Below are 25,942 nucleotides of genomic sequence, written 5' to 3'. Positions count from 1 at the left end.
TCAAATTTGTGATAAAAGACATCAGTGGTATGTGTTTGTTGTTTTGTATTTAAAAAGATAACAGGAATTCTTCTGTCTCTCCATCTTCCATTTAAGACTTTTAAGTGCGCCTTATGGTCGTGAAAATACGGTATGTTATATTCTTTGTTACAACCACGTTGCTCCACACACGACAAACAGGTCTGTCTTTTACTTTAGTGAACAGACAATCTGCCTCCCACCTGTCTTGGAAGTTAACCGTTTTCCATCTTTCTATTTTTGGGAAGGGGAAGTGTAAATATGCTCGAGGACACTCGTCTAGACCGATGGGCCAACACGCGAGCAAAGCATTCTGGGATTTGGAATATTAGTGCATTATGAGCTATATACTGGCGGGCCAGCTCTAATACACATTTGATATGGTCTTGCGGGCCAAATATAATTACATCGTGGGCCTGAGTTTTAACATATATGGTTTAGCACATCCGCCTCACAGTTCAAAGGTCGTAGGTTCGAATCTGGGCTACGGCCTAACTGTGTGCATGTTCTCCCTGTGCCTGCGTGGGTTTTATACAGTTAGCCTACTCCAGTTTCCTCCCAAAATCCCAAAACATGCATGCTAGGTTAATTGGATACTCTTATGTTGTCCTTAGGTGTGAATGGTTGTTTGTCTCTATGTGTTCTGCGATTGGCTGGCAATCAGTTTAGGGTGTACCCCACCTCTCGCCCAAAATCTACTGGGATATACTCCAGTACACCCACGACCCTCATGAATATAAGCAGTACAGCGAATGGATGGATGGACATAATGCTTAATGCAACTATAAAACGAGGGAATAATTAAGGCACCTATACATTATAATACTACATTGCTTAAAATCCAGGGTAGTAGAATTATCAAATACATACTGAATGTATCAGTTTCTTGCAATTAAAGTAACAAGCGTACTAAGTACAAGTACAAGATTCACAACCTTCTGTATTACTAGTCTGACAGTGCATATTTAGCTCAGCAACACGAGTTTATTTTCTAATGAAATATCAAGGACTTGGAAAAACTGCAAAACAGACTTTTAATTATCAATGTCTCATTAAAAAAAATACTAAATGATTCTTAATATATTACAAGAGCTGCAGTCTGCAATTATGGTGGTTGGTAGAGAAGAGATTCATAAACATCTAAATCCAGAGATTTTACTCTTCTTGACTGACAGGTAGAACTCTGAGATTGCTCAGTCCGTCATCATCCATGACAAGATACTGTATATCAATATACACTGGATATAAAGTCTGGGATGGGTAACTTACACATCTGTGAAGGCACCATTAATGCTGAAAGGTATATACAGGTTTTGGTGAAACATGCTGCCATCCAAGCAATGTCTTTTTCATGGACGCCACTGCTTATTTCAGCAAGACAATGCCAAACCACAATCTGCACATGTTACAACAGCGTGGCTTCGTAGTAAAAGAGTGTGGGTACTAGACTGGCCTGCCTGCAGTCCAGACCTGTCTCCCATTGAAAATGTGTGGCGTATTATGAAGCGTAAAATACGACAACAGAGACCATCAAGCAAGAATGGGAAAGTATTCCACCGACAAAGCTTCAACAATTACTGTCCTCAGTTCCCAAACGTTTATTGAATGTTGTTAAACGAATAGGTGATGTAACACAGTGGTAAACTGCTTTTTTGGAACTTGTTGCAGTTCATGCTTATTTGCTAAAAAGAATAAAGTTTATCAATTTGAACATTAAATATCTTGTCTTTGTAGTGTATTCAATTAAATATAGGTCGAACATGATTTGCAAATCATTGCGTTCTGTTTTTATTTGTGTTTAACACAACGTCCCAACTTCATTGAAATTGGGGTTGTAAAAATATCTGCTTCAGTGTTCAATAAACACTTTACACAAACAATATACAATAAGTAATTACTCACATTTGGCATCTACACACAGCAACTAGATGTAATCCGTAACTGAAAAGTTCGACTTCATGAACGATTGTAGCTGCACTGGGAGAAGCAAAAATTAAAAACGTTGACTTCCATCATGCTTGGCACGAGGTGCATTCAGAGACCGCTCACACCATAGAACATTCCACACTCAAACAGTGACTGCACTATCTAAACAATCTGGGCTCTCTAACAGTGTGGAGGGGAAACACTTCTTGCTGCTCTTTAGCAACATTCCGCCCCTGAAAGCAATGCAACCCTGGCCAAGAAAATGTTGCAACAAAAACCTATACGATGCGGGTGGCTTGGCTCCACCCCAGCTATTCCTATTATTTTGACTCCCTTATGGAGCTGAAATAACAAAATCAATGGATTTTGCAAGTGGTCATATTAATATTTCCCATTTTGTCCCTGTTTCCTGCAAAGCGGATACACCCATTGAGGAGTTTACTCCCACCCCGGCCTTCCCAGCTCTGCAGTATCTGGAGTCAGTAGACGAGGGGGGCGTGGCATGGCAGGCGGGGCTCAGGACGGGGGACTTCCTCATCGAGGTAAGAGCTGCTAAACCTCTTTTTTTGCTCTGTGTACAGTGCAATTAGTTCGCAAAACTTTGATTTATCTGGGCAGATGGAATGGGTGGGGAAATGTGTGCTTTCAATATAATAATTTAAAAAACTAAAAAAGCATTTGGGATCTCTTTGTGGTTATTGTTGTAGGTAATTCAGGATGTTACTCTATTGTTCATATCTTTTTGTATAATAGTGTTAGCAAAGTAATAACTCTAGTAGTAAAATACCATTGATGGTTTCTTTGCTAACCGGTGTTCAATCCCCGGCCCCGCCTGTGTGGAGTTTGCATGGTCTGCCCGTGCCTGCGTGAGTTTTCTCCGGGCACTCCAGTTTCCTCCCACATCCCAAAAACATGCATGGTAGGTTAATTGAAGTCTCTAAATTGCCACTAGGTGTGAATGTGAGTGCGTATGGTTGTTTGTTTATGTGTGCCCTGCGATTGGCTGGCAACCAGTTCAGGGTGTACCCCGCCTTCTGCCCGATGATAGCTGAGATAGGCTCCAGCACTCCCGCGACCCTTGTGAGGATAAACGGCTCAGAAAATGGATGCATGGATGGGTTTCTTTGCTATTCTGCTGGGTTTACATATAGTTTGGGTTCATGTCCTATCCTAAGTTGTCCCACTTTTGCTTATCAACTAAAGAAAAGTCTTTAGAGCATACTAAGACATAGTAATATATTCATCTTGAATCATGTCAGTTTTTTTTGTGTGCGATTGATTCTGGTGTGTAGGCCAGCTTTTTACCGAAAAATTAACTTATAATAGCATATTAGACCACTGCAAATGTGTGTAACAATTCTTTAAAAGATCGTATTAAGAGTACAGAATCCAATTATCACACACTTGCTAATGTTTTCCACCACATCCCCATTGCTCAGGAAATAAAGTGAGTGACCTGCAAAAATATGTAATGTTATTTGTTTGGGTCTCACATTAGCTTAGTTTACTGTCACCTGATCACTCACAATGCTGTCCTAACTAACATAAGTTTAAGTTGTTGTTTGTTTGGCTTTCCAGGATAAACGGTACTTTAGTTGACATTTATAAAACTTTATTTTAGCACCACCAGTATTATTCAACCCTACTGGGTCAATTTTGATTAAATGACAAATGACATTTATTCTCACAGATTCAAAATACCGTAATTTCTCGTGAATAATGCGCACCAATGTATAATACGCACCCCCAAAGTTGACCTCAAAATTCTGGAAAACCCTTCTACCTATGTATAATGCATATTTACAATGATTTTGCTTCTACCCATATGATAAAAACATGAAGTATTATCTGTATTTTTTAAATTTTTGTCAAATAATTATTCTGAAGTTAAGCACTTTATTTGAACAGGTAATACTTTATTTTTATTTACTTGCTCTTATTTTGAAATTCACAGCCCTACTTTTATTTAGTGAATGAGAAAACATACAGTTGTGCTCATATGTTTGATTGCAGAATTTGTAAGACGGGTACAATTCTTTAAAGAAAACATGATGGGCCAGGCGAAACACATTTAGTTTTATTTTAATGGGATTAAAATTAAACTGTCAAGCATTTCAGAAAAGCATTATCATCAAACAAAACATAACCACAAAGAAATGAATGATGGTTGTTGTTCAGTCATCAGTCGTATTTAAGAAAATAAATAAAAAAATAAAAATAATAAAAAATAAATAAATAAAAAAATTCCACTAATTCTGCCAGGATATGTAAATTTATGAGCACAACTGTACATATTATGCAGTCATATGTAGCCCTGTCATATTGGAATGGAAGTGTAGGCTATACCTTTTTCAAAGCCTCTAGGTGGCACTGGCATATTAGAATGAAAGTGCACACCTTTCTCATAACCTCTAGGTGGCGGTGGCATATTCAAATGAACGTGTACCACTTTTTCATAACCTCTAGATGGCGGCATACATTTATAAAATTGGAAAGTCTTTTTCCATTTTCTCCTATACCTATGTATAATGCGCACCAGTGATTTTTGGCATTTTTTTGGGGTGGGGGGGATGCGCATTATACATGAGAAATTACAGTAATTCAAAAGTTAATCTTTTTTTGTTGACGATATTTGTGGAAATAAGAAATGTTTTTGTTCCAATTGTGTACTTTTTAAGTGTAGAACCTTTGTTTGTGATTGATAATTTAATAACAAAAACAAGAAGAAGAAGAATTTTATTTAAAGGCACCTTTCAGGACACTCAATGTCAACGTAGAGGACAATCAAAATCAAAACACGGTTGATATATAATTAAAGATATACTACAAAAATATATAAAAATGCAGCAGAATAACAGTGAGAACAACAATCACAATGAATAGGCCTTTCTAAAAAGGAGAGTTTTCAAACAAGTTTTAAAAATGGATAAAGAGTCAATTTTCCCAATATTAGGAGGGAGGGAGCCCATGGTGGACAAACAGGATGTAGGCACGATGAGGCTGATGGAGGAAGCAGACCTAAGAGTTCGAGTGGGATTGTTGATGTGGAGGAGAGATATGAAGGCTATGGATGGCCATGAATGTATAGAGAATAATTTTATCCTCAGTGCGCTATTTGATTGGGAGCCAGTGGAGTTGCTGGAGAACAGGTGGGAAATGATTGGTGGATGGTGTTCTGGTGATGATGCGGGCGGCAGCGTTCTGTACCAGTTGGAGTTTATGGATGAGTTTATGGGGAAAAGCAAAGAGGATGGAATTGCAATAATCCGGACACAATGTGACCATTGAGTGGACCAAGATGGCGGCACTGTTTGGGTTGAGTGATGGACAGAGGCGGTTTATATTTCAGAGATGGAAATATGCTGACCGGATAATGTCATTGATTTGAGTTTGGAATGACAAGGTGCTGTCCAGGATGACACCCAGACTCTTAACATGAGAGGAGGGGGAAACAGAGGTGTTGTCTTTGGTGAGGGTGAAGCTGGGATGTTTAGCGAGGAAGGGTTTGGGGCCATTGAGGTGAATCTCAGTTTTGTGACTGTTAAGTTTGAGGAAATTGAGGATAACCAGGATTTGATTTCCTGGAGACAGGCATGGAGGGATGAGGGTGGGAAGATGGAAGTGGGTTTGGATGACAAGTAGAGCTGGGTGTCATCTGTATAACAGTGGAAGTGGAGTGCCGAAACAAATAAAAATCAGGATAGGGTAACTTTTAAATGTATTTTTTTTTTTTTTTCACAAAAACAAAAAATGATTTAGTCATACACATATTTCTACAGATAAAAAACTACATAATAATAATCCATTGCTTAATCTGTAGTGGTTAGCACGTGTGCCTCACAGTTCATATGTCAAATCTCCTGTGTGGAGTTCTCACGTTCGTCTGGTGTTTGAGGGGTTTTTCTCCGGGTACTCCAGCTTCCTCCTACGCTCCAAAAACATGCATGTTAGTTTAGTTGAAGATTCTCCATAGGTGTAAATGTGAGTGTGAATGGTTGTTTGTTTACATGTTGGCTGGCGAACAGTTTAGGGTGTACCGCACCTCTCGCCCAGAGTCAGCTGGGATAGGCTTCAACACACCCATGACCCTAGTGAGAATAAGCGGCACAGAAAATGGATGGATGGATTTGTAATACATGATAAGATAACCTTTATTAGTCCCACAGTGGGATCATTTAAATCACTTCAGTAGCAATATATAAAATAAATAGCATGAAAGACATCTGTACAAGCACATTCAAAAAATAGAAATCGAAACTAATGACCATGCAAAAACTATCTAAGTCAATCTATCAGCAATGTTATTTGTTTGTTTGAATAATAGAGTGCTGAGTATTAATGTTGACGTCTGAGATCTGATTAATGTGATTAAATAGACTTTTTTTTTTAACCAAGGTTCAAAATAGAATTAGTATGGGCGAATTTTAATGATGGCACGTCAAAGTCTCATATACTTTGATTCAGGCTGCAATAAAAACACTCAATTACAATTATAGAGTCATGACTATGTTGTGCAATTTAACAGCATGCAAAATTATTTTTATACTATTACATAATATACTGCAATAACTGTCCTGCGGTGCTGTTCTTGACAAAATTTGGAAAATGTGGAAATTCAGACAAATATGGACAAATTGTTCTGGAAGTGAATTTCTGTAGGTTGGCAGCTCTAGGTTTGCATCTGCATCTTGGCTCCCGCCTTAACCAGATATATATATGTGTGTGTGTGTGTGTGTGTGTATATATATATATATATATATATATATATATATATATATATATATATATATATATATAAAAACACACACACACACACACACACACACACACACAGATATAGGGCCGGCACAGTGGTCGACTGGTTAGCACATCTGACTCACAGTTCTGGACCCGGGTTCAAATCCGGCCTGTGTGGGTTTTCTGCGGGTACTCCGGTTTCCTGCCACATTAAAAAAACATGCATGAATTGGAGACTCTAAATTGCCCGTAGGCATGACTGTGAGTGCGAATGGTTGAATGTTTCTATGTGCCCTGCGATTGGCTGGCAACCAGTTCAGGGTGTATGTACCCCGCCTCCTGCCCGATGACAGCTGGGATAGGCTCCAGCACGCCCGCAACCCTAGTGAGGAGAAGCGGCTCAGAAAATGGATGGATGGATGGATATATACACACACACACATATATGAATGTGTGTGTTTGTGTGTCATTTTACACTTCAGACTATGTGAGTTCCAGGATGCACTTGCCTGGAAACAATGAGTCCAAGCCCTGGAACAATGAGTCCCTGCAATTTATCATCACAGAGTACAGCTACAGTAATCCTCTGCTATCTGACTGTCCCGCTACAGTGCAGATTTTTATTTGTACAATATCTTTGTGTTATCCATTGCTCTTGCTCTCTCTCAATATATTATGTAACAGCCTGCTGTGATAGAAAATTAGTTTGTAGGATATATTTTCCCAAACACTGTCATGATAAACGATGGTATTTGTTTTTTTTATGCCACTAATATAATATTAGAGAACATAATAATTAAAGTATATCCTTTTTTAGAACAACTGACTTTCAGTTCTAAAGAACATTGGCATTGTTATGTAGAACAATAAATTAAATATCTTAGAGCCCGAGTCTGATATATTTATATTTTTTATTTATCTATTTGCAAAAATTGCACTTAAACAAATATTAAACATTTGGCACATCGTTATAGAGTCATTAGCCCCCCCCCCCCCCAAAACATGTCTTAAAGCCTGCCAAATTCAAATGAATAAAAATAAAAATTCAAAAAACATGTATGTACTAGAAAGCAGTTGGGCTTTGACACTATTATCAAATCAGATGCCTTTCTTCTTTTCCTTTCGGCTTGTCCCGTTGGGGTCGCACAGCATGTCACCCTTTTCCATGTAAGCCTATCTCCTGCATCGTCCTCTCGAACACCAACTGCCCTCATGTCTTTCCTCATGACAACCATCAACCTTCTCTTTGGTCTTCCTCTAGCTCTCCTGCCTGGCAGCTCCATCCTCAGCACCCTTCGACCAATATACTCACTTTTTCTCCTCTGGACGTGTCCAAACCATCGAAGTCTGCTCTCTCTAACTTTGTCTCCAAAACATCTAACCTTGGCTGTCCCTCTGATGAGCTCATTTCTAATTTTATCCAACCTGGTCACTCCGAGAGCGAACCTCAACATCTTCATTTCCGCCACCTCCAGCTCTGCTTCCTGTTGTCTCTTCAGTGCCACTGTCTCTAATCCGTACATCATGGCTGGCCTCACCACTGTTTTATAAACTTTGCAGAGACTCTTCTGTCACATAATACACCTGACACTTATGGTTGTGTGATATTTCAGTTTTTCTTTTTTAATCAATCTGCAAAAATTTAAACCGTTTTTTTCTGTCAATATGGGGTGCTGTGAGTACATTAATGAGGAAAAAAATGAACAATGATTTTAGCAAATGGCTGAAATATAACAAAGAGTGAAAATTTAAGGGGCTCTGAATACTTTCTGTACCCACTGTTCTTCTGTCTTGTATACAGTTTTCTTTCTTTGTTATATTAGGGTTCGGCATAAAGAATCAAGAACCAATTGGAACCGTGACTAACATGTCGGGTCTCCCGGCATCATTCAAATTTAAAAAATCCGATTCCCAGTTTCGATGCCTACAGTTTGCCAAACACAAAGAAGAAAGTGGCAAAAACCAAAAAAGAAACGGCGAAAACCAACGAAGAAGAACGTTCATGAAGACGTACTTGTGCCCAACGCCAGTGGCGAACAAAAGTGTTAACGATGTTAAAATAAATGACCAGTATGGTAAAGTAATGTATTAAGCTTTACACGATTAGGATTTTTGGGGCCTTCCCCTTCCCGGTCTTTAATAGTTTTAAGCATATATATATATATATATATTAATATATATATCAGTGTACACCTTTGTCTTTTTCATAACTTCAGGTGCATGATGATGGCTCACGTATACGCGCTGCTCCTCGTGCGTGAAGCCTTTCTTCACCCAAGCCCTTTTGATTATTTCTTCTTCACACCTGTAGCCGGAGAGCTTCACTACAATCGACCGTGGAGGTGCATCATTAAAAGGGCGGGGGTCGAGCATTCGATGGGTCCTCTCAATACGGAGCGCAAAAGTCGGGGGTAGCTCCAGCTTCTTTAGGAGAAGGGACAAAAGTGGCAATGGACACCACCCTGTCTTCCGCCCCCTCTTGTACACCATGAAGACGTACATTGTCGTGTCTTGCTCATCCTTCTTGATCTATCAGCCATTCCTCCAGCCTTTTCTACAGCTTAATTATATCACATTGCCTCCTCAATGCACTGAACACGCCCCTCTGTTCCGACAATATGTATTTCTACACCGTCAATTCTGCCATTAGCATTTTAGATTTCGTCCCTTATGTCCTTCAGGGTTTCCGTGCTTTCCTTGCAAAACTCCCTTATCTCCTGCAGACCCGTCACCGACTCAGACATTTTATCAGCCACTTGTGATATTTCAGGGGAATCTGTTGTGAGATCTGTAGCCTCCGCCTCATGTGTAGCACCTGTTAGCTTCGATGTTCCTCGTCTTCGCCCATGTTAAAACCAGCAGTGCAAGTTGACTTTTTCGCTTTTGTCCAGATGCCATATATTGTAATGTTAATCTTTCCTTGTATTTATTGTATGAATGTTGTGGTGTTATGTGCTGTATAATTTCTGCTGCCTCTTGGCTTATTTTATCTCTCAATAAGCTTTTACCTGGTTAAATAAAAGATAAATAAAATGTAAAATAAGGCCCGCCCTCAAGCTGCTGGACTGTGATGTGAGACCTTTACCTGTCAATCAAATGACGCTGAAAATGACTTCGCTGAAGTCAACTTCTACCTGAATAATTGTTTGCCACTGGCAAATGGCAAATAAACAGTTAACTTTTCCATATATACAGTGGGTACAGAAAGTATTCAGACCCCTTTAAAATGTTCACTCTTTTTTTACATTGCAGCTATTTGCTAAAATCATTTTAAGTTCATTTTTTCCCAAATTAATGTACACACAGCACCCCATATTGACAGAAAAAAATGTAATTGTTGAAAATTTTGCAGATTTGTTAAAAAAGAAAAACTGAAATATCACACAGCCATAAGTATTCAGACTCTTTGCTTAGTATTTAGTAGAAGCACCCTTTTGAGCTAATACAGCCATGTTTTTGGGAATGATGCAACAGGTTTTTCACACCTGGATTTGGGGATCCTCTGCCATTCCTCCTTGCAGATCCTCTCCAGTTCTGTCAGGTTGGATGGTGAACATTGGTGGACAGCCATTTTCAGGTTTCTCCAGAGCTGCTCAATTGGTTTTAAGTCAGGGCTGTGGCTGGGCCATTCAAGAACAGTCCAGAATTGTTCTGAAGCCACTCCTTTGTTATTTTATCTGTGTGCTTAGGGTCATTATCTTGTTGGAAGGTGACCTTTCGGCCCAGTCTGAGGTTCTGAGCACTCTGCAGAAGGTTTTCGTCCAGGATAGCCCTGTACTTGGCCGCATTCATCTTTCCTTCGATTGCAACCACTCATCCTGTCCCTGCAGCTGAAAAACACCCCCACAGCATGATGCTGCCACCACCATGCTTCACTGTCGGGACTGTATGGGACAGGTGATGAGGAGTTCCTGGTTTTCTTCACACATACCGCTTAGAATTAAGGCCAAAAAGTTCTATATTGGTCTCATCAGATCAGAGAATCTTATTTCTCACCATCTTGGTGTCCTTCAGGTGTTTGTTTGTTTTTTAGCAAACTCCATACGGGCTTTCATGTGTCTTGCACCGAGGAGAGGCTTCCGTCGGGCCAGTCTGCCATAAAACCCCGGCTGGTGGAGTGATGGTTCCCTTTCTAGAACTTTCTCCCATCTCCCGACTGCATCTCTGGAGCTCAGCCACAGTGATCTTTGGGTTCTTCTTTACCTCTCTCGCCATGGCTCTTCTCCCCCGATTGCTCAGTTTGGCCGGATGGCCAGCTCTAGGAAGTGTTCTGATCGTCCCAAACGTCTTCCATTTAAGGATTATGGAGGCCACTGTGCTTGAATGCAGCAGAATATTTTTTTGTAACCTTGGGCAGATCTGTGCCTTGCTGAGTGCTTCAGGCGGTTCCTTTGACCTGATGAGTCTCATTTGCTCTGACATGCACTGTGAGCTGTAAGGTCTTATATAGACAGGTGTTTGGCTTTCCTAATCAAGTCCAATCAGTATAATCAAAGACAGCTGGACTCCAATGAAGGTATAGAACAATCTCAAGGATGAGCAGAAGAAATGGACAGCACCCAAGTTAAATATATGAGTGTCACAGGAAAGGGTCTGAATACTTATGGCCGTGTGATATTTTTTTTTCTTTAATAAATCTGCAAAGATTTCAACAATTCCGTTTTTTCAACATGGGGTGGTGTGTGTACATTGAGGGGAAAAGACAAACATGATTTTAGCAAATGGCTGCAATATAACAAAGAGTGAAAAATTTAAGGGGGTCTCAATACTTTCCGTACCCAGTGTATGTACAGTTGTGCACATAAGTTTGCATACCCTGGTAGAATTTGTGAAATATATTTTTTTTTTTTTTTTTTTTTTTTTTTTTAAATATGACTGAACAACAACCATCATTAATTTATTTACGGTTATGTTTTGTTTAATGATAATGCTTTTCTGAAAGGCTTGACCGTTTAAATTGAATCCCGTTAAAATAAAATTAAATGTGTTTTGCATGGTCCTTCATGTTTTCTTTAAAGAATTGTACCCATCTTACAAATTCTGCCTTGGGTAATCAAATATGTGAGCACAACTGTGTGTTTTCTAATTTACTAAATAAAAGTAGGGCTGTGAATTTCAAAATAAGAGCAAGTAAATAAAAATAAAGTATTGCATGTTCAAATAATTTGCTTAACTTCAGAATAATTATTTGAAAAAACGAACAAAATACAGGTAATACTTCATGTTTTGATCATATGGGTAGAAGCAAAATCATACATTGTAAAAATGCATTATACATAGGTAGAAGGTTTTTCCAGAATTTTGAGGTCAACTTTGGGGGTGCATATTATACATGGGTGCGCATTATACATGAGAAATTACGGTATGTACTGTACCTAATTTACAATTGATTGCATGTAAAAATACCCAATCAGGGGAAAATTGCAATGTCTGTTTTTGTTTTGAACTTATGACTTCATAACTGCCGTGTCTATTGTAAGCAGCCCTGCAATAGAAATGGGTTTATTTTGTGGGTCTGCTGAATGCAGAATCAATGTTTGTGTGTGTCCCGCTCTTGTTTTTTACAATTTCGACACCCCACTCCTTTGTTCTCATATTCTCCCCGTTGTCCTTTTTCACCATCTTATTTGTCTCCTTCCATCTTAAGTCACTAATGCAGTTTGTATGACCATGTTCAAAACTCTGTTGCAGGGCTTTAAAATGTTTGTAATGTTCACAGCTGCCCAGCCTCGAGCTAGTGAGCCATCCGTTGTTAATTTTGCAGCTCATATTCTTTAATTAGCATGAACAAAATAACTTTGCAGTGATTGATAACAATCATAGAACTTTCATTTTTAAAAGGAGGATGGTTTTGGTTGTGTATTTGGACTGTGTTTGAATGTATTTGATTCATGTCGAAAAAACAAAAACAAAAACTACTGGACTCTACTTGTATCAATACTAAAAACATCACAGTTCAGAAATGGAAGTCAGTTAAAAAGTGTCAATTAGTAAAGTTTCCTTGGAGACATCTTAAAAATAGGGTTGTGTGGCAGTAGTAGCTTGCTTTTCAAAAGCAAACTCTCTTCATTGAGATATGGCTGATTAAAATACCTTAATTTCCATCCATCCATTTTCTTTACCGCTTCTCCTCACTAGGGTCGCGGGCTGCTGGAGCCTATCTCAGCTATCGTTGGGCGGGAGGCGGAGTACACCCTTAACTGGTCGTCAGTCAATCGCAGGGCACAAAGAAACAAACAACCATTCGCACTCAAATTCACACCTATGGGCAATTTAGAGTCTTCAATTAACCTACCATGCATGTTTTTGGGATGTGGGAGGAAACCGGAGTGCCCGGAGAAAACCCACACAGGCACAGGGAGAACATGCAAACTCCACACAGGCGGGGCCGGGATTTGAACCCCGGTCCCCAGAACTGTGAGGCATATGTGCTAACCAGTCTCCCACCGTGCCGGCATACCTGAATTTAAATAATAATTTATTTTAAAGTTAATTAGCATCTATGTAGTCTCCTGATGGACAAACAACAAATGAAGCAGCAATGGGTGCTGTAACCAGTGTGTATATCTGGTTTATGAAACGAACATTGCGCCTGAATTATAAACTGTAAAAAATAAATAAAATGCTGGCTGTTCATACCATCCCATCGCGGTCATAACATTATAGTGATGCAGATACATTGGCAGCCAGTTTCCCAGGTGAAGTCACAATCTCATTTTAGTTGGACGTTCCAGTGGAGCATATAACCATAAATATTTTATGTTGTTCTACATTGTTCTCTCGCACAGCGTGAAATTATTACCATTACAGTTACAGCGTCAATATTTACTGCATGTTCACAGTGTCCAGTGGAGCATACATTAAATCTTTGTTGTGACGGAGCAAATATCAGGCTCTAAACGCAGCGCTATTATGTCGTCACTGTGCGACTTAGGTTGTTGTCACGGCAACGGTGCACTGAAATGTGGTTCTTCTCATGGTGGTGTTGTGCACTGGGGATTAAATAATTACAAGGAGGAAGAGGAAGGTGGTGGCTTTCATGACTGGTGGAAAGGGCAGTGTTACATGAGTTGGATTGCGTTCTGAACGATAGTTTGCATCCCGCAACTATCTTCACTGAACTAACATGAGCACCACACATGCCTTTCCATTGGTTGTTTTGCCGATAGATCTCATAGGCAGTCCAAGGCAGACACACTGTGTCATTCTAACCATTCCGATGAGTAAGGGTGCCAGATTGTAATAATTTAACTACTAAAAACGACAGTAATTTAACTGTACACTACTAAAAACGACATCACTTTAAATATTAAACCTGTCTGTTCAAAATAACACATTAAAGATGCATTATAACACAGTCAAAACGTGACAGAGTAATTTTAACTATAGCAATGCATTCTGGGAAAAAGCACCTGCAAATTTTCTCAGTGTTACACTAAAATCCACCCTGCCAAAAACTGCAACCGGAAGTTTGCCTTGGCCTCTGAGGGGCAGCATGGTGCAATGCATGCATAGAGCTCCAGTACACTATAAGCTAAAAAAGAGTAGAAGAAGAGAGTTGCGATAGAACTTTAATAAACTTGTTTTTCACCGATTAGGAAGAATTCATGCCTGAGAGTATTGTTATATTACCTTTCTGGATGTGTTACTATGACATTTATGTGTGAATATTTGTTATTTGAAGGTAAATCCCTCCTGTGATCCAATGCTAATTTTAGCTAGCCTACCCATAGGGTTTTCCATTTATCATTACGGTTAAGCTGGCGCGCTCTAAAACGGTGTGCGTCCATTGAAATATACAACGTGTATAATTCTTCTTGTTGGGTGTTTAGTTTAACAAACTTCAACTTCAACTAGGGTGTCATTAAACAACTTAAAGCATGCTCAGGGGAGGGCATACGTCGAACCCTAGCTGCAAGATACACAGGGTGCGTTCAGGGTTCTTTTGGCCTGCCGCACAGTGCGTGATGAGGTCGAACCCGACTGGACCGGACTATCGCATAAAAATAGGAGTTGCCAACGCGACCCCGCACATTGAGGGATTTGATATATGGACGCTCTGAAAAGCAAGCCTTTGTATGCGTTTGTTGCTATATATACAGTATATTGTACTTTATCTCATTTCTTGGCGGCACGGTGGCAGACTGGTTAGAGCGTCAGCCTCACAGTTCTGAGGACCCGGCTTCAATCCCCGTCCCCGCCTGTGTGGAGTTTGCATGTTCTCCCCGTGCCTGCGTGGGTTTTCTCCGGGCACTCCGGTTTCCTCCCACATCCCAAAAACATGCATTAATTGGATACTCTAAATTGCCCGTAGGTGTGCATGTGAGTGCGAATGGTTGTCTGTTTGTATGTGCCCTGCGATTGGCTGGCAACCAGTTCAGGGTGTACCCCGCCTCCTGCCCGATGACAGCTGGGATAGGCTCCAGCATGCCCGCGACCCTAGTGAGGATAAGCGGCTCAGAAAATGGATGGATGGATCACATTTCTTAAACCATAAAAAGACAGATTAATCGTTAAGAAAGAGGCGAGTTGCTAAACAGAGTGGACGCGGCTGAGAATAAAAGCGTGAGTGTGGTTATTTTAAAGGAGTCTCGCTGACTCCATTCCTTTGAACATATTACATAAATAATATGTATATCATAAATTATACATGATGAATATAATTAAGTATTGATATAAATATTTGATGATAATATTTGATGCCTTATACACGGCAATTATTTGGCTTGGGCGGCGCGGCTATTCAGTGTCTTGTTTGCGTTAAAACCCATAAATGTATTTTCTGCTCCTTCATTCATTCATTTTAGTGGATAAAGCAAATAATGTTTCTTTAAGGCCCTATGTTGGCGTTTTTGGGGTTATTTTTTCCCCCGACTTAAAAGTTGAAATGGTGGCAGGTGTGTGCGTGGACTGTGTGACATTGAACATGAGTTTGAATGTGATCTGTTACTTCTGAACACAGCCACATGCCAGTTATAAGAGGGAGTGCATCCTTGTGCGACCAGATTTATTTTTATTTAACCAGGTAAAAGCCCATTTAACTGAACATTTCTCTTTATACTCTGATTTAAAAAATAAATCAGAAGTTACTCACGAGTTACTGTCCTTGAGTAGTTTTTTTTCAACTGAGTACTTTCTTACTTTTACTCAAGTAATTATTTGGAGAACTTTTACTTTACTTTTACTTGAGTCATTATTCTAAAGTTAACAGTACTCTTAATTGAGTACAGTATTTGGCTACTCTAACCACCTCTGCTCCCTTTACAGTTGTGAGGTGTAATTTGTCTTAACACATTGGAACATAAATCATTGATGCACATGCTTTTGTGGAGCTGACTGAAATGAAGTGAGTGAGATTCTGGACATTTGCTACTGAACAGCTCAAAACAGCAGCAAAATAATACATCTTTTGTTGCAGGTCTTATAAGTCTTTCAGATTTAGTGCCGCTATCTGATTGTTTACCTATTTACTCTCTACTTCAAGTGATCCATATCTGGTATCGATGTTTGGCCTTAATCTGGTTAAATACAGGTATAGTAGGGGAATCTCATTAAAGTACATTGCGAGGATTTCAGTTCTAGTTAAGGGCAGAGAGCCCTCATTTGAAGTTTGTCTCACTATTTACTCAATATGTCTCAACATATTGTGGATAAAGAAAATGTTTCTATAAGGCCCTATGCATGCGTTGTTGTTTTAAAGGTAAAAGTACTTAAAAATTGAAATGATGACAGGCGTTTGCCTTCACAGATCTGTATAAACACACTAAAGCCCAAAAGGACACAAAAAGTCACATAACATACAGCCTTAAAATAACAGAGTGGCAGCATCATTTCTTATAAATAATTAATTTATCAGTGCAGCACATAAAGAGCACCATGCCTGAACCCACTGTGTTCTGGGAGCTGCTGTTTATTTTTAAATCAAGCCCAACATAGGGCACTGTTGAAATGCAGCATGAGACCAAAACCTTTTAAGTTGGCTTCGCAGGGAGGAGAAGAAAATGGGTAGTGACATTTGGCAAAGAAGCCCATTGACAAAAAAACGATTCAAATGAATTCCTGATTTGATGATGACTTGTGATGTTGATCCCCCCCTCTAAACAGTGATCAAAACTGCACCACTCCCACCTCCGGCATTATCACACAGCAACTGTTGCTTGGCAACCACGAACATGCTATGCGTCACTGTGGACACACTGATAATGGCGCTTTTAAGGGTAAAGCCTCACTGAGACGTTGGAGATCCAGAGTTGGAAGTGTGGTTTGCATATGAGTTGACGGGATCAAACATGATGCAGCGCTTGGTAGAAGTGGGTTGAGTGATCTTGCTGACAAATATCACATACCGGTAATCTAAAACGTAATAAACAAAATCTTTATAGAATAACACATTTTAGGAAAATTCAGCTCCGAGAAATGGTCTTCTACTATTTTGTTTCCACTTGTCAAACAGTACAAAAGGCTTACCAGGCAGAGATTACAAAAACAGGAACAAAGCTGCAGTGGATATAAAAAGTCTACACACCCCTGTTCAAATGCCAGGTTTCTGTGATGTAAAACAATTTAGACCAAAATAAATAAATCTGAAACTTTTTCCACCATTATATGTGATTTGGAATTTGTACAATTGGATTTTTTTCTTTTGTATCTTTTTGAGAGGGGAAGTGAAAATAACAACAACTGAAATATTCCTGTATGTGATTAACTTGGATTTGGGGTTTAACTTGCTGCCCTCTTGGCCTGGTCACCATTGCAAAAGAAATGTTCTGTCTCAAAGTGGTCTTTTACCTAGTTCGATAAAGGTTAAATAAAATAAATAAAAATAAGTCTTGTTGCACAAAAGTGCACTCCCTCTTATAAATGTGATGAGGCTGGGTTCAGGAGTAACCAATCACATTCAAACTCGCGTCCACACACATCCACCACCATTTCAAGTGTCAGAAAAAACATCAACACATGCATTCGGCCTTACAGAAATATGATTTGCTTTATTAACTAGAATGGCTGAATGAAGAAGCTGTTTGGTGACCAGATCTGAGACAGAGAGAGAAAGAGCCCCCCCCCCATATGTCATTAGCCCACAAAGTCCAATAGAAGACTTGTGACTTTCTTGTGTTGTTTGATCGGTAAACTTCACTTTGGACAGTGGCGTAACTTTAATGTGAAAGGTGGGGGGGCGACAAATAGTTTTTTGTGCCCTCCCCCCCAATGTTTTTTTTTTTTTCCCCCACAATTTTAAATGCGTCAATTGAGTGTACTTGGGGGCCACATGCAGAGAGAAATTATTTCTAAAACAACAGCCTCACGCTGTGTGTCCCAAAGTGTGGTACAGGGCGGGCACCATTGAGCGCAGGGGTATCAAACAAATTTTTATCGTGGGCCACATCATAGTTGTCGTTTTTGTCACAGGGCCCTTACGACTGTGAAAGCCATATAAATATATAGTTACTTCAACATATTATTTCATATACACAGTTGCCCCATAAATTGATTGTTACACATTTTGTTAACAGTGAATTGAATTTTAAATCAGAAGTTATGGAAAATTGTGGCACACAAATATTAAGAGTACAACAATTGTTCACTTTATGTTAAAAAGGGATTTGTTGTTAAAAAAAATATATATTTATATATATATATAATAATAATAATAATATTGTAATATGTGTTAAAAGTGGAAATAAAATGCATGAAAACAAAGAACAAACCCATTTGGCAAGAAACATGAAATAGACACATTTAAATTGCTTTACTGGGCTACATAAAGTGGTGCGACGGGCCAGATCTGTCCCCCGGGCTTTGAGTTTGACACCTGTGCTCTATTGGTTTGTGAAAGAATCGCTTGATTAAATGTTCAAACTCTGGATGATGTAGGCAGTGGCTTCAACTTTTTTTTTTTTGTACAATCAGTTCCATACATTTTCATTTAATCATTTAGAAATGTTTGTTTTCAAACATTTATTAAGGTACAATTTTTATTTAACCTTAATGTGCAATACATCTTAATTGAATTACGACAACCCCAATTCCAATGAAGTTGGGACGTTGTGTTAAACATAAATAAAAACAGAATACAATGATTTTCAAATCATGTTCAACCTATATTTAATTGAATACAATACAAAGACAAGATATTTAATGTTCAAACTGATAAACTTTATTGTTTTTAGCAAATAATCATTAACTTAGAATTTTACGGCTTCAACAGGTGGCAAAAACGACTGAGAAAGTTGAGCAATGCTCATCAAACACCTGTCTGGAACATCCCACAGGTGAACAGGCTAATTGGGAACGGGTGGGTGCCATGATTGGGTATAAAAGGAGCTTCCCTGAATTGCTCAGTCATTCACACGCAAAGATGGGGCGAAGTTCACCTCTTTGTGAATAAGTGCATGAGAAAATAGTCAAAATTTTTAAGGACAATGTTCCTCAATGTACAATTGCAAGGAATTTAGGGATTTCATCATCATCCATAATATCATCAAAAGGTTCAGAGAATCTGGAGAAATCACTGCATGTAAGCGGCAAGGCCGAAAACCAACATTGAATGCCCGTGACCTTCGATCCCTCAGGCGGCACTGCAGCAAAAAACAACATCAATGTGTGAAAAATATCACCACATGAGCTCAGGAACACTTCAGAAAGCCAATGTCAGTAAATACAGTTCGGCGCTACATCCGTAAGTGCAACTTGAAACTCTACTATGCAAAGCAAAAGCCATTTATCAACAACATCCAGAAATGCCGCCGGCTTCTCTGGGCCTGAGCTCATCTAAGATGGACTGATGCAAAGTGGAAAAGTGTTCTGTGGTCCGACAAGTCCACATTTCAAATTGTTTTTGGAAATTGTTGACGTCGTGTCCTCCGGGCCAAAGAGGAAAAGAACCAGCCGGACTGTTATGGATGCAAAGTTCAAAAGCCAGCATCTGTGATGGTATGGGGCTGTGTTAGTGCCAATGGCATTGGTAACTTACACATCTGTGAAGGCACCATTAATCCTTAAAGGTACATACAGGTTTTGGAGAAACATATGCTGCCATCCAAGCAATGTCTTTTTCATGGATCCCCCTGCTTATTTCAACAAGACAATGCCAAACCATATTCTGCACGTGTTCCAACAGCGTGTCTTGCTAGTAAAAGAGTGCTCTTACTAGACTGGTCTGCCTGCAGTCCAGACCTGTCTCCCATTGAGAATGTGTGGCGCATTATGAAGCGTAAAATACGACAACGGAGACCCCGGACTGTTGAACAGCTAAAGCCGTACATCAAGCAAGAATGGGAAACAGCTGGGATAGGCTCCAGCACTCCTGCGACCCTAGTGAGGAGAAGCGTTTCAGAAAATGGATGGATGGATGGATGATTTGCAAATCATTGTATTCTCTTTTTATTTATGTTTATCACAACGTCCCAACTTCATTGGAATTGGGGTTGTAAGTACAGTTTTTTATTTTCTATGTTTAAGCACAGTGTTAATGTTCCAACAGTGCATAATTTTAGTCTAATGTTAAAATCTCTACCAACTCGTCCGAATGTAAAGACTAGTGCCATATTATTCCCCCTCCACCCCACCCCCACCCCTATAATCTTCTGGAAATTATTTGGCGATATAATGGCATATAAAAAATATTTGATATGAAGATTCCCTCTACCACTTGCCAGTGACTAGTATTACACAAGGTTTATTCTGTCGCAGACTTCTTCGTCGCGCAATTCACTCACTCTTTAATCCTTTTTCCTAAAAAAAAAAAAGTTTTTTAAATTTAACTCACCAAAGTCGTCTTCAATCCTGTGGATTGTCGTCAACCTTCAGATCCCAGTTGAGAAGAACGAAGACCAGCCCCGGAAAGGGTCTCAATTGCCGTGGCCACGGTCTCTTAACTGGATGTCGGCTCCACAACTGGAATCCTCGGGTGTATTGACATCCGGCTCGAAGGACCAATTTAATGTTGGATTTATCTTACCCAACATTATAAATAATAGACACAAAAGGAATGAAGATGCTGGTTTATTTTTCTCATGAGGAGGGCGTATGGGAGATTGTTCAGATTACAGCCTCTCATCAATCTCTCCCGTCGGTCCTTCATTTATTTGAAAATAGGGAGGTTTCTAAGTTTACAAGACATAACGTACTAAGCTACAAGACACAACACACTAAGGGTAGGGTTTCAAGGTGAAAACATGGGACCAACACCTGCCACGTCCCGGCCACGTCCTTCTCTCTGATGATTCCTGCTGAGTCATCTTCTTGAAGGCGAGACATCTTCCTTTATCAAAATCGTCCATAATACTAATGCAAGCTAAGCAAATAAATAATAACTTCTACAATATATTTAACAGATATCTATTTACTCAAATTTCATGAATTATTTCGAAATTTTTACCGAGAAGTCTGGAAATTAGGGTCTGGAAAATATGTAATATTGAAATCTCTAATGTGTAGGAACCCTGTGAGTGCCTGTTCATGGACTCCCTGCTTAGAACTATTTCTTCAGTGTTTCCTTGCAGACTCTCCCTCTCTCTGGCTGTCACTGTTCTCTGTCACTGCCTGTTCCTCATTGCCTCTTTGCTGCTCCTCCACCTGTTTCTAAGTCACAGTAGACTCAGGATATGGAAACTTGCCTGTCTTTAGAGGACGCGGCAATGCGCTCACACGTGTTCTCCTTTCTCGAGATTTGTTGCAGAGTGAACTGTTCTTGGCCGGCAAGGAAAATTCATATTCTAGCATCAGTGGTTAAAGCCTCTAAGTGACGTGATTAGGCCAGCCAAGTGTTGACCAGTGCACTGTTGTAATTGGTGGGGGGTTACTGCGTGGTCATAGTGCTTGTCGAGTCTCAGTTTATTATTGTGTAACATTGTTTTGGGAAAGTAAAAAACTGCAGGGGACGAAACCTGCCCTCTGAAAAAGTGTAGTGAACATGTCCCACCTCTCCCCCCATAAATTACGCCTATGACTGTGGTTACATTGGATTAGTGCAACGTCGCCGTTGCGGAAGTTGAAAACGAAAGTCTAAAAATAGAAAAATATAGCGCATGCAATAATTGATAAATAAAAGTAGCAAGTAGCATTTAGATCATTGTAGTGGAGTAAAAGTACCGTTTCTTCTTAACATAAACATTCAAGGAAAGGTAAAACGTGTGATGCATTAAAACTACTCTGACAAGTACAATTCATCAATGTTATTTGAGTAATTGTAAAAAAAAGTAAATGTTGCACGTTCTTACCCACCTCTGCAGAGAAGACGTAAGAGCTGAAAAAGAACATAGAATTGTGTGTATGACAGCTACTGTATATGTATGCCGTGTTAGCTCTGTGTGTGAATAAAGTGTAAAAAAAAATATACTTCTTCTTGAGAATACCACAGTGTTGGAACCGGCCGTCCGGTTGGCCCAGCCAGCCAACAATGAAGAACGTAGCTAGCTGCGAAAACTAATGTGAAATGCAGAACACATTGATCATTGACACTTCGAAGGAACCTCAGTGTCAGCATATTACTGAGCAGAGGGAAAAAAACTACAGGATTGCCTCAGGAGTGAAATTTAAAATAACGATGGAAATGATAAAGGGCTATATTGTACGGTAGATGTTTTTGTATTGCACTACTACTACCGTATATCGTTATATTGCACAGTTCTAATTGAGAATACTGAATATGCCATATTGACCAACAAAGTATAGCATGTGTGATAGTCAATGTTACAATATGCCGGTGGTAAAACAAGCATTATACTAGGTTACATACACTGTGGAACCTCCAAAGGGGAGCTCAATCTGTTCTGTGGCACTGAGCAACTTTCAATTTATGATTGAAGCATTGCCTCGGTCAGGCAATGTTTTTTTGTAAACATGTTTACAAGTGTAATTGTAAGGTAGTCACTGTTAATAATATGTTGAGACAAAAATATACAGTATGTAATAATCACACAGTACAAACATAAGTTAGCAGCATTTATTTGTATAATTGTGCTTTGATGGCATCTTGTGGCATCAAGAGACAATTGTAAACTTTTTAAGGGTGGGTCAATTACTCAGTTTTTGCTATTTGGGCAGGACTCAGCCCCTTACTGACCACCCTTTGGGATGATGTCTGCTAGAAAGGCTTAACTGCACTGTATTTGTTTATAGAGTGGGTATGAGGCTCAAGCACCAAGCAGTTACACTTCTTGGCCCTTACCCAATACCTAATACCTAATGTTCCGTGTGGGAACTCTGTTTGCCACTGTACTGTGACAAATGTCCCGTATGAGAACGCTCTGAACGAGTATGAGTACGTTCTGTACATGTACCCATTATTTATTTATTTATTTATTGCCTGGGACGCCCCTTTGCACTCCACTGGCTGCTGACTGTGACCACTTGAGACACACACACCACACACACACAAACACACCTTGGACTGTTCGTCTGTTAAAAATTCTGTACAGCTTCAGCTATTCAAGAGTTCGGGGTCTCCGTTGTCATATTTTACGCTTCATAATGCACACCACACATTTTCAATGGGAGACAGGTCTGGACTGCAGGCAGGCCAGTCTAGTAAGAGCACTCTTTTACTACCAAGACACGCTGTTGTAACACGTGCAGAATGTGGTTTGACATTGTCTTGCTGAAATAAGCAGGGGCGTCCACGAAAAAGGCGTTGCTTGGATGGCAGCATATTTCTCCAAAACCTGTATGTACCTTTCACCATTAAATAGTGCCTTCACAGATGTGTAAGTTACCCATGCCACTGGCACTAACACAGCCTCATACCATCACGGGTTTTGAACTTTGCGTCCATAACAGTCCGGATGATTCTTTTCCTCTTTGGCCCGTAGGACACGACGTCCACAATTTCCAAAAACAATTTGAAATGTGGACTCGTCGGACCATAGAACACTTTTCCACTTTGCATCAACTTCAACTTCTTAAACACCTAACCTACAATTCCATTACAACATGCTGGCAATGTTTTGACTTGAGTTCGTTGTCACATTTCTGTGGGGCCAATTATACATTACTCATGCACTCACTGTAGTTGTCTCGCCATGCTGCACTATTTGCATATCTGTTGTTCACCAATACTGGTCACTCATGCCAGAGTAGCATCTGCTCCATTTGCACACTGATTGAGGAGTATATGCAACATTTGCACAACCAACATTGTCCCAGATTATCGCACTACTCGTCACTTTAAACCGCATACACTCCTTGAAGTCTCGGCGCCCTTTGCACAATGGTCATTGCACCGGACTATTGCAATATTAGTCATTCGAACTGCTCCAAGTGCTAGAGGACTCTGCATCTTTTTGCACAATTGTCAAAAAAAAAATAATAATAATAATGTACCGGCATTACGAGATAACTAGCAACCCTTTACTGCTCAGTGACTGGAGACAGAAAGACATTGACAAAAAAACAAAGTGTTCTCTGTCAATTGACTGTCTGTTGTTGTACTAGAGCAGCTCCAACTACCGGAGACAAATTCCTTGTGTGTTTTTGATCAGTCCATGAGCTCGGGCCCAGAGAAGCCGGCAGCGTTTCTGGGTGTTGTTGATGATTGGCTTTTGCTTTGCATAGTAGAGTTTCAAGTTGCACATACGGATGTAGCGCCGAACTGTATTTACTGACATTGGTTTTCTGAAGTGTTCCTGAGCCCATGTGGTGATATCCTTTACACACGATGTCGCTTTTTGATGCAGTGCAGTGCCGCCTGAGGGATCGAAGGTCACGGGCAATCAATGTTGGTTTTCGGCCTCGCGCTTACACGCAGTGATTTCTCCAGATTCTCTGAACCTTTTGATGAGATTATGGACCGTAGATGATAAAATCCCTAAATTACTTGCAATTCTACCTTGAGGAACATTGTCCTTAAACTCTTCGACTATTTTCTCACGCACTTGTTCACAAAGAGGTGAACCTCACCCCATCTTTGCTTGTGAATGACTGAGCAATTCAGGGAAGCTCCTTTTATACCCAATCATGGCACCCACCCGTTCCCAATTAGCCTGTTCACCTGTGGGATGTTCCAGACAGGTGTTTGAGGAGCATTGCTCAACTTTCTCAGTCGTTTTTGCCACCTGTCCCAGCTTTTTTGGAATGTGTTGCAGCCATAAAATTCTAAGTTAATGATTATTTGCTAAAAACAATGACGTTTATAAGTTTGAACATTAAATATCTTGTATTTGTAGTGTATTCAATGAAATATAGGTTGAACATGATTTGCAAATGATTGTATTCTGTTTGTATTTATGTTTAACACAACATCCTAACTTCATTGGAATTGGGGTTGTAGTTGATGCCTTTATTGGTCAGATTAGAATTGATTTGTGAGATTAGGTATCAGTAACTCCAGGAAAAAAACATGCTTGTCATTAAAGTGGATTGAAAATCACATGAATTCCCAGCTGGCCACTTTTAGCTAAATGGCCAGGATGTTGCTTAATGTTGTGGAACTTTTGTGATGATAATAATGATGGTAATGACATTTAAACAGTCTAATAGTCCCTTCTGCTTCAGATGACAGAAGGCTGTTGTTTTTTGGTTTGTTTGTTTTTTACTGTGTGTGTTGGTCTGTTATTGATTTGACTAAATATTCAACCATAACTGTTGCTGTGTTGTAATGTTTTCCTGTAGTCACAGGTTTATGGCTTCCAGGCTTCATCTGTCACAGTTGTAGTCAATACTCGCTTTCATTCCATCAACTTTTGAAAAAGTATTGTATTGTTGTTGGCATGAGATCGATTATGATCACATTCAAAGGTCTTTATCATCATTCCTTTTCTGTAACTGGTCAACAAGAAGTTGACTATACCCTGGACATACATTATATTGGCAAAGGTATTCGCTCACCCATCCAAATAATCAAAATCAGGTCTTCCAATCCCATGGCCACTGGTGTAAAAAAATCAAGCACCTGGGCATGCAGACTGTTTTTACGAACATTTGTGAAAGAATGGGTCGCTCTCAGAAGCTTAGTGAATTCCTGTGTGGAATTGTAATAGGATATCCACTTGTGCAACAAGTCCAGTCGTGAAATTTCCTCGCTCCTAAATATTCCTTAGTCGACTGTCAGATGTATAATAAGAATGTGGAAGCGTTTTGGAACGACAGCACATCAACTTAGCCACGAAGCGGTAGGCCACGTAAACTGACGGAGTAGGATTAGCGGATGCCGAGGCATATAGTGGGGCAGGTTTCTCCCGAGTCAATCGCTACAGACCTCCAAACTTCATGTGGCCTTCAGATTAGCTCAACAACAGTGCACAGAGAGCCTCATGGAATGGGT

At 39.8% G+C, this 25,942-nt stretch overlaps 1 protein-coding gene across 3 annotated transcripts in view; it reads left to right on the top strand.

The window, feature by feature from the left end:
- LOC133395980 (SH3 and multiple ankyrin repeat domains protein 2-like) overlaps positions 1-25,942 on the top strand; it is a 304,904-nt gene that overhangs the window by 224,446 nt on the left and 54,516 nt on the right. For all 3 annotated transcript variants that reach the window (XM_061665354.1, XM_061665346.1, XM_061665361.1), the window contains one exon: positions 2,362-2,486. In XM_061665354.1, coding sequence (XP_061521338.1) covers positions 2,362-2,486 — 125 coding nt within the window. The remainder of the gene's footprint in view (positions 1-2,361; positions 2,487-25,942) is intronic.

Source organism: Phycodurus eques, chromosome 2, assembly GCF_024500275.1.
Source record: "Phycodurus eques isolate BA_2022a chromosome 2, UOR_Pequ_1.1, whole genome shotgun sequence".
In the NCBI taxonomy this organism is placed as follows: domain Eukaryota; kingdom Metazoa; phylum Chordata; class Actinopteri; order Syngnathiformes; family Syngnathidae; genus Phycodurus; species Phycodurus eques.
The sequence above is the reverse complement of the archived record's forward strand: the minus strand, read 5'-3'. Positions and strand labels throughout refer to the sequence as shown.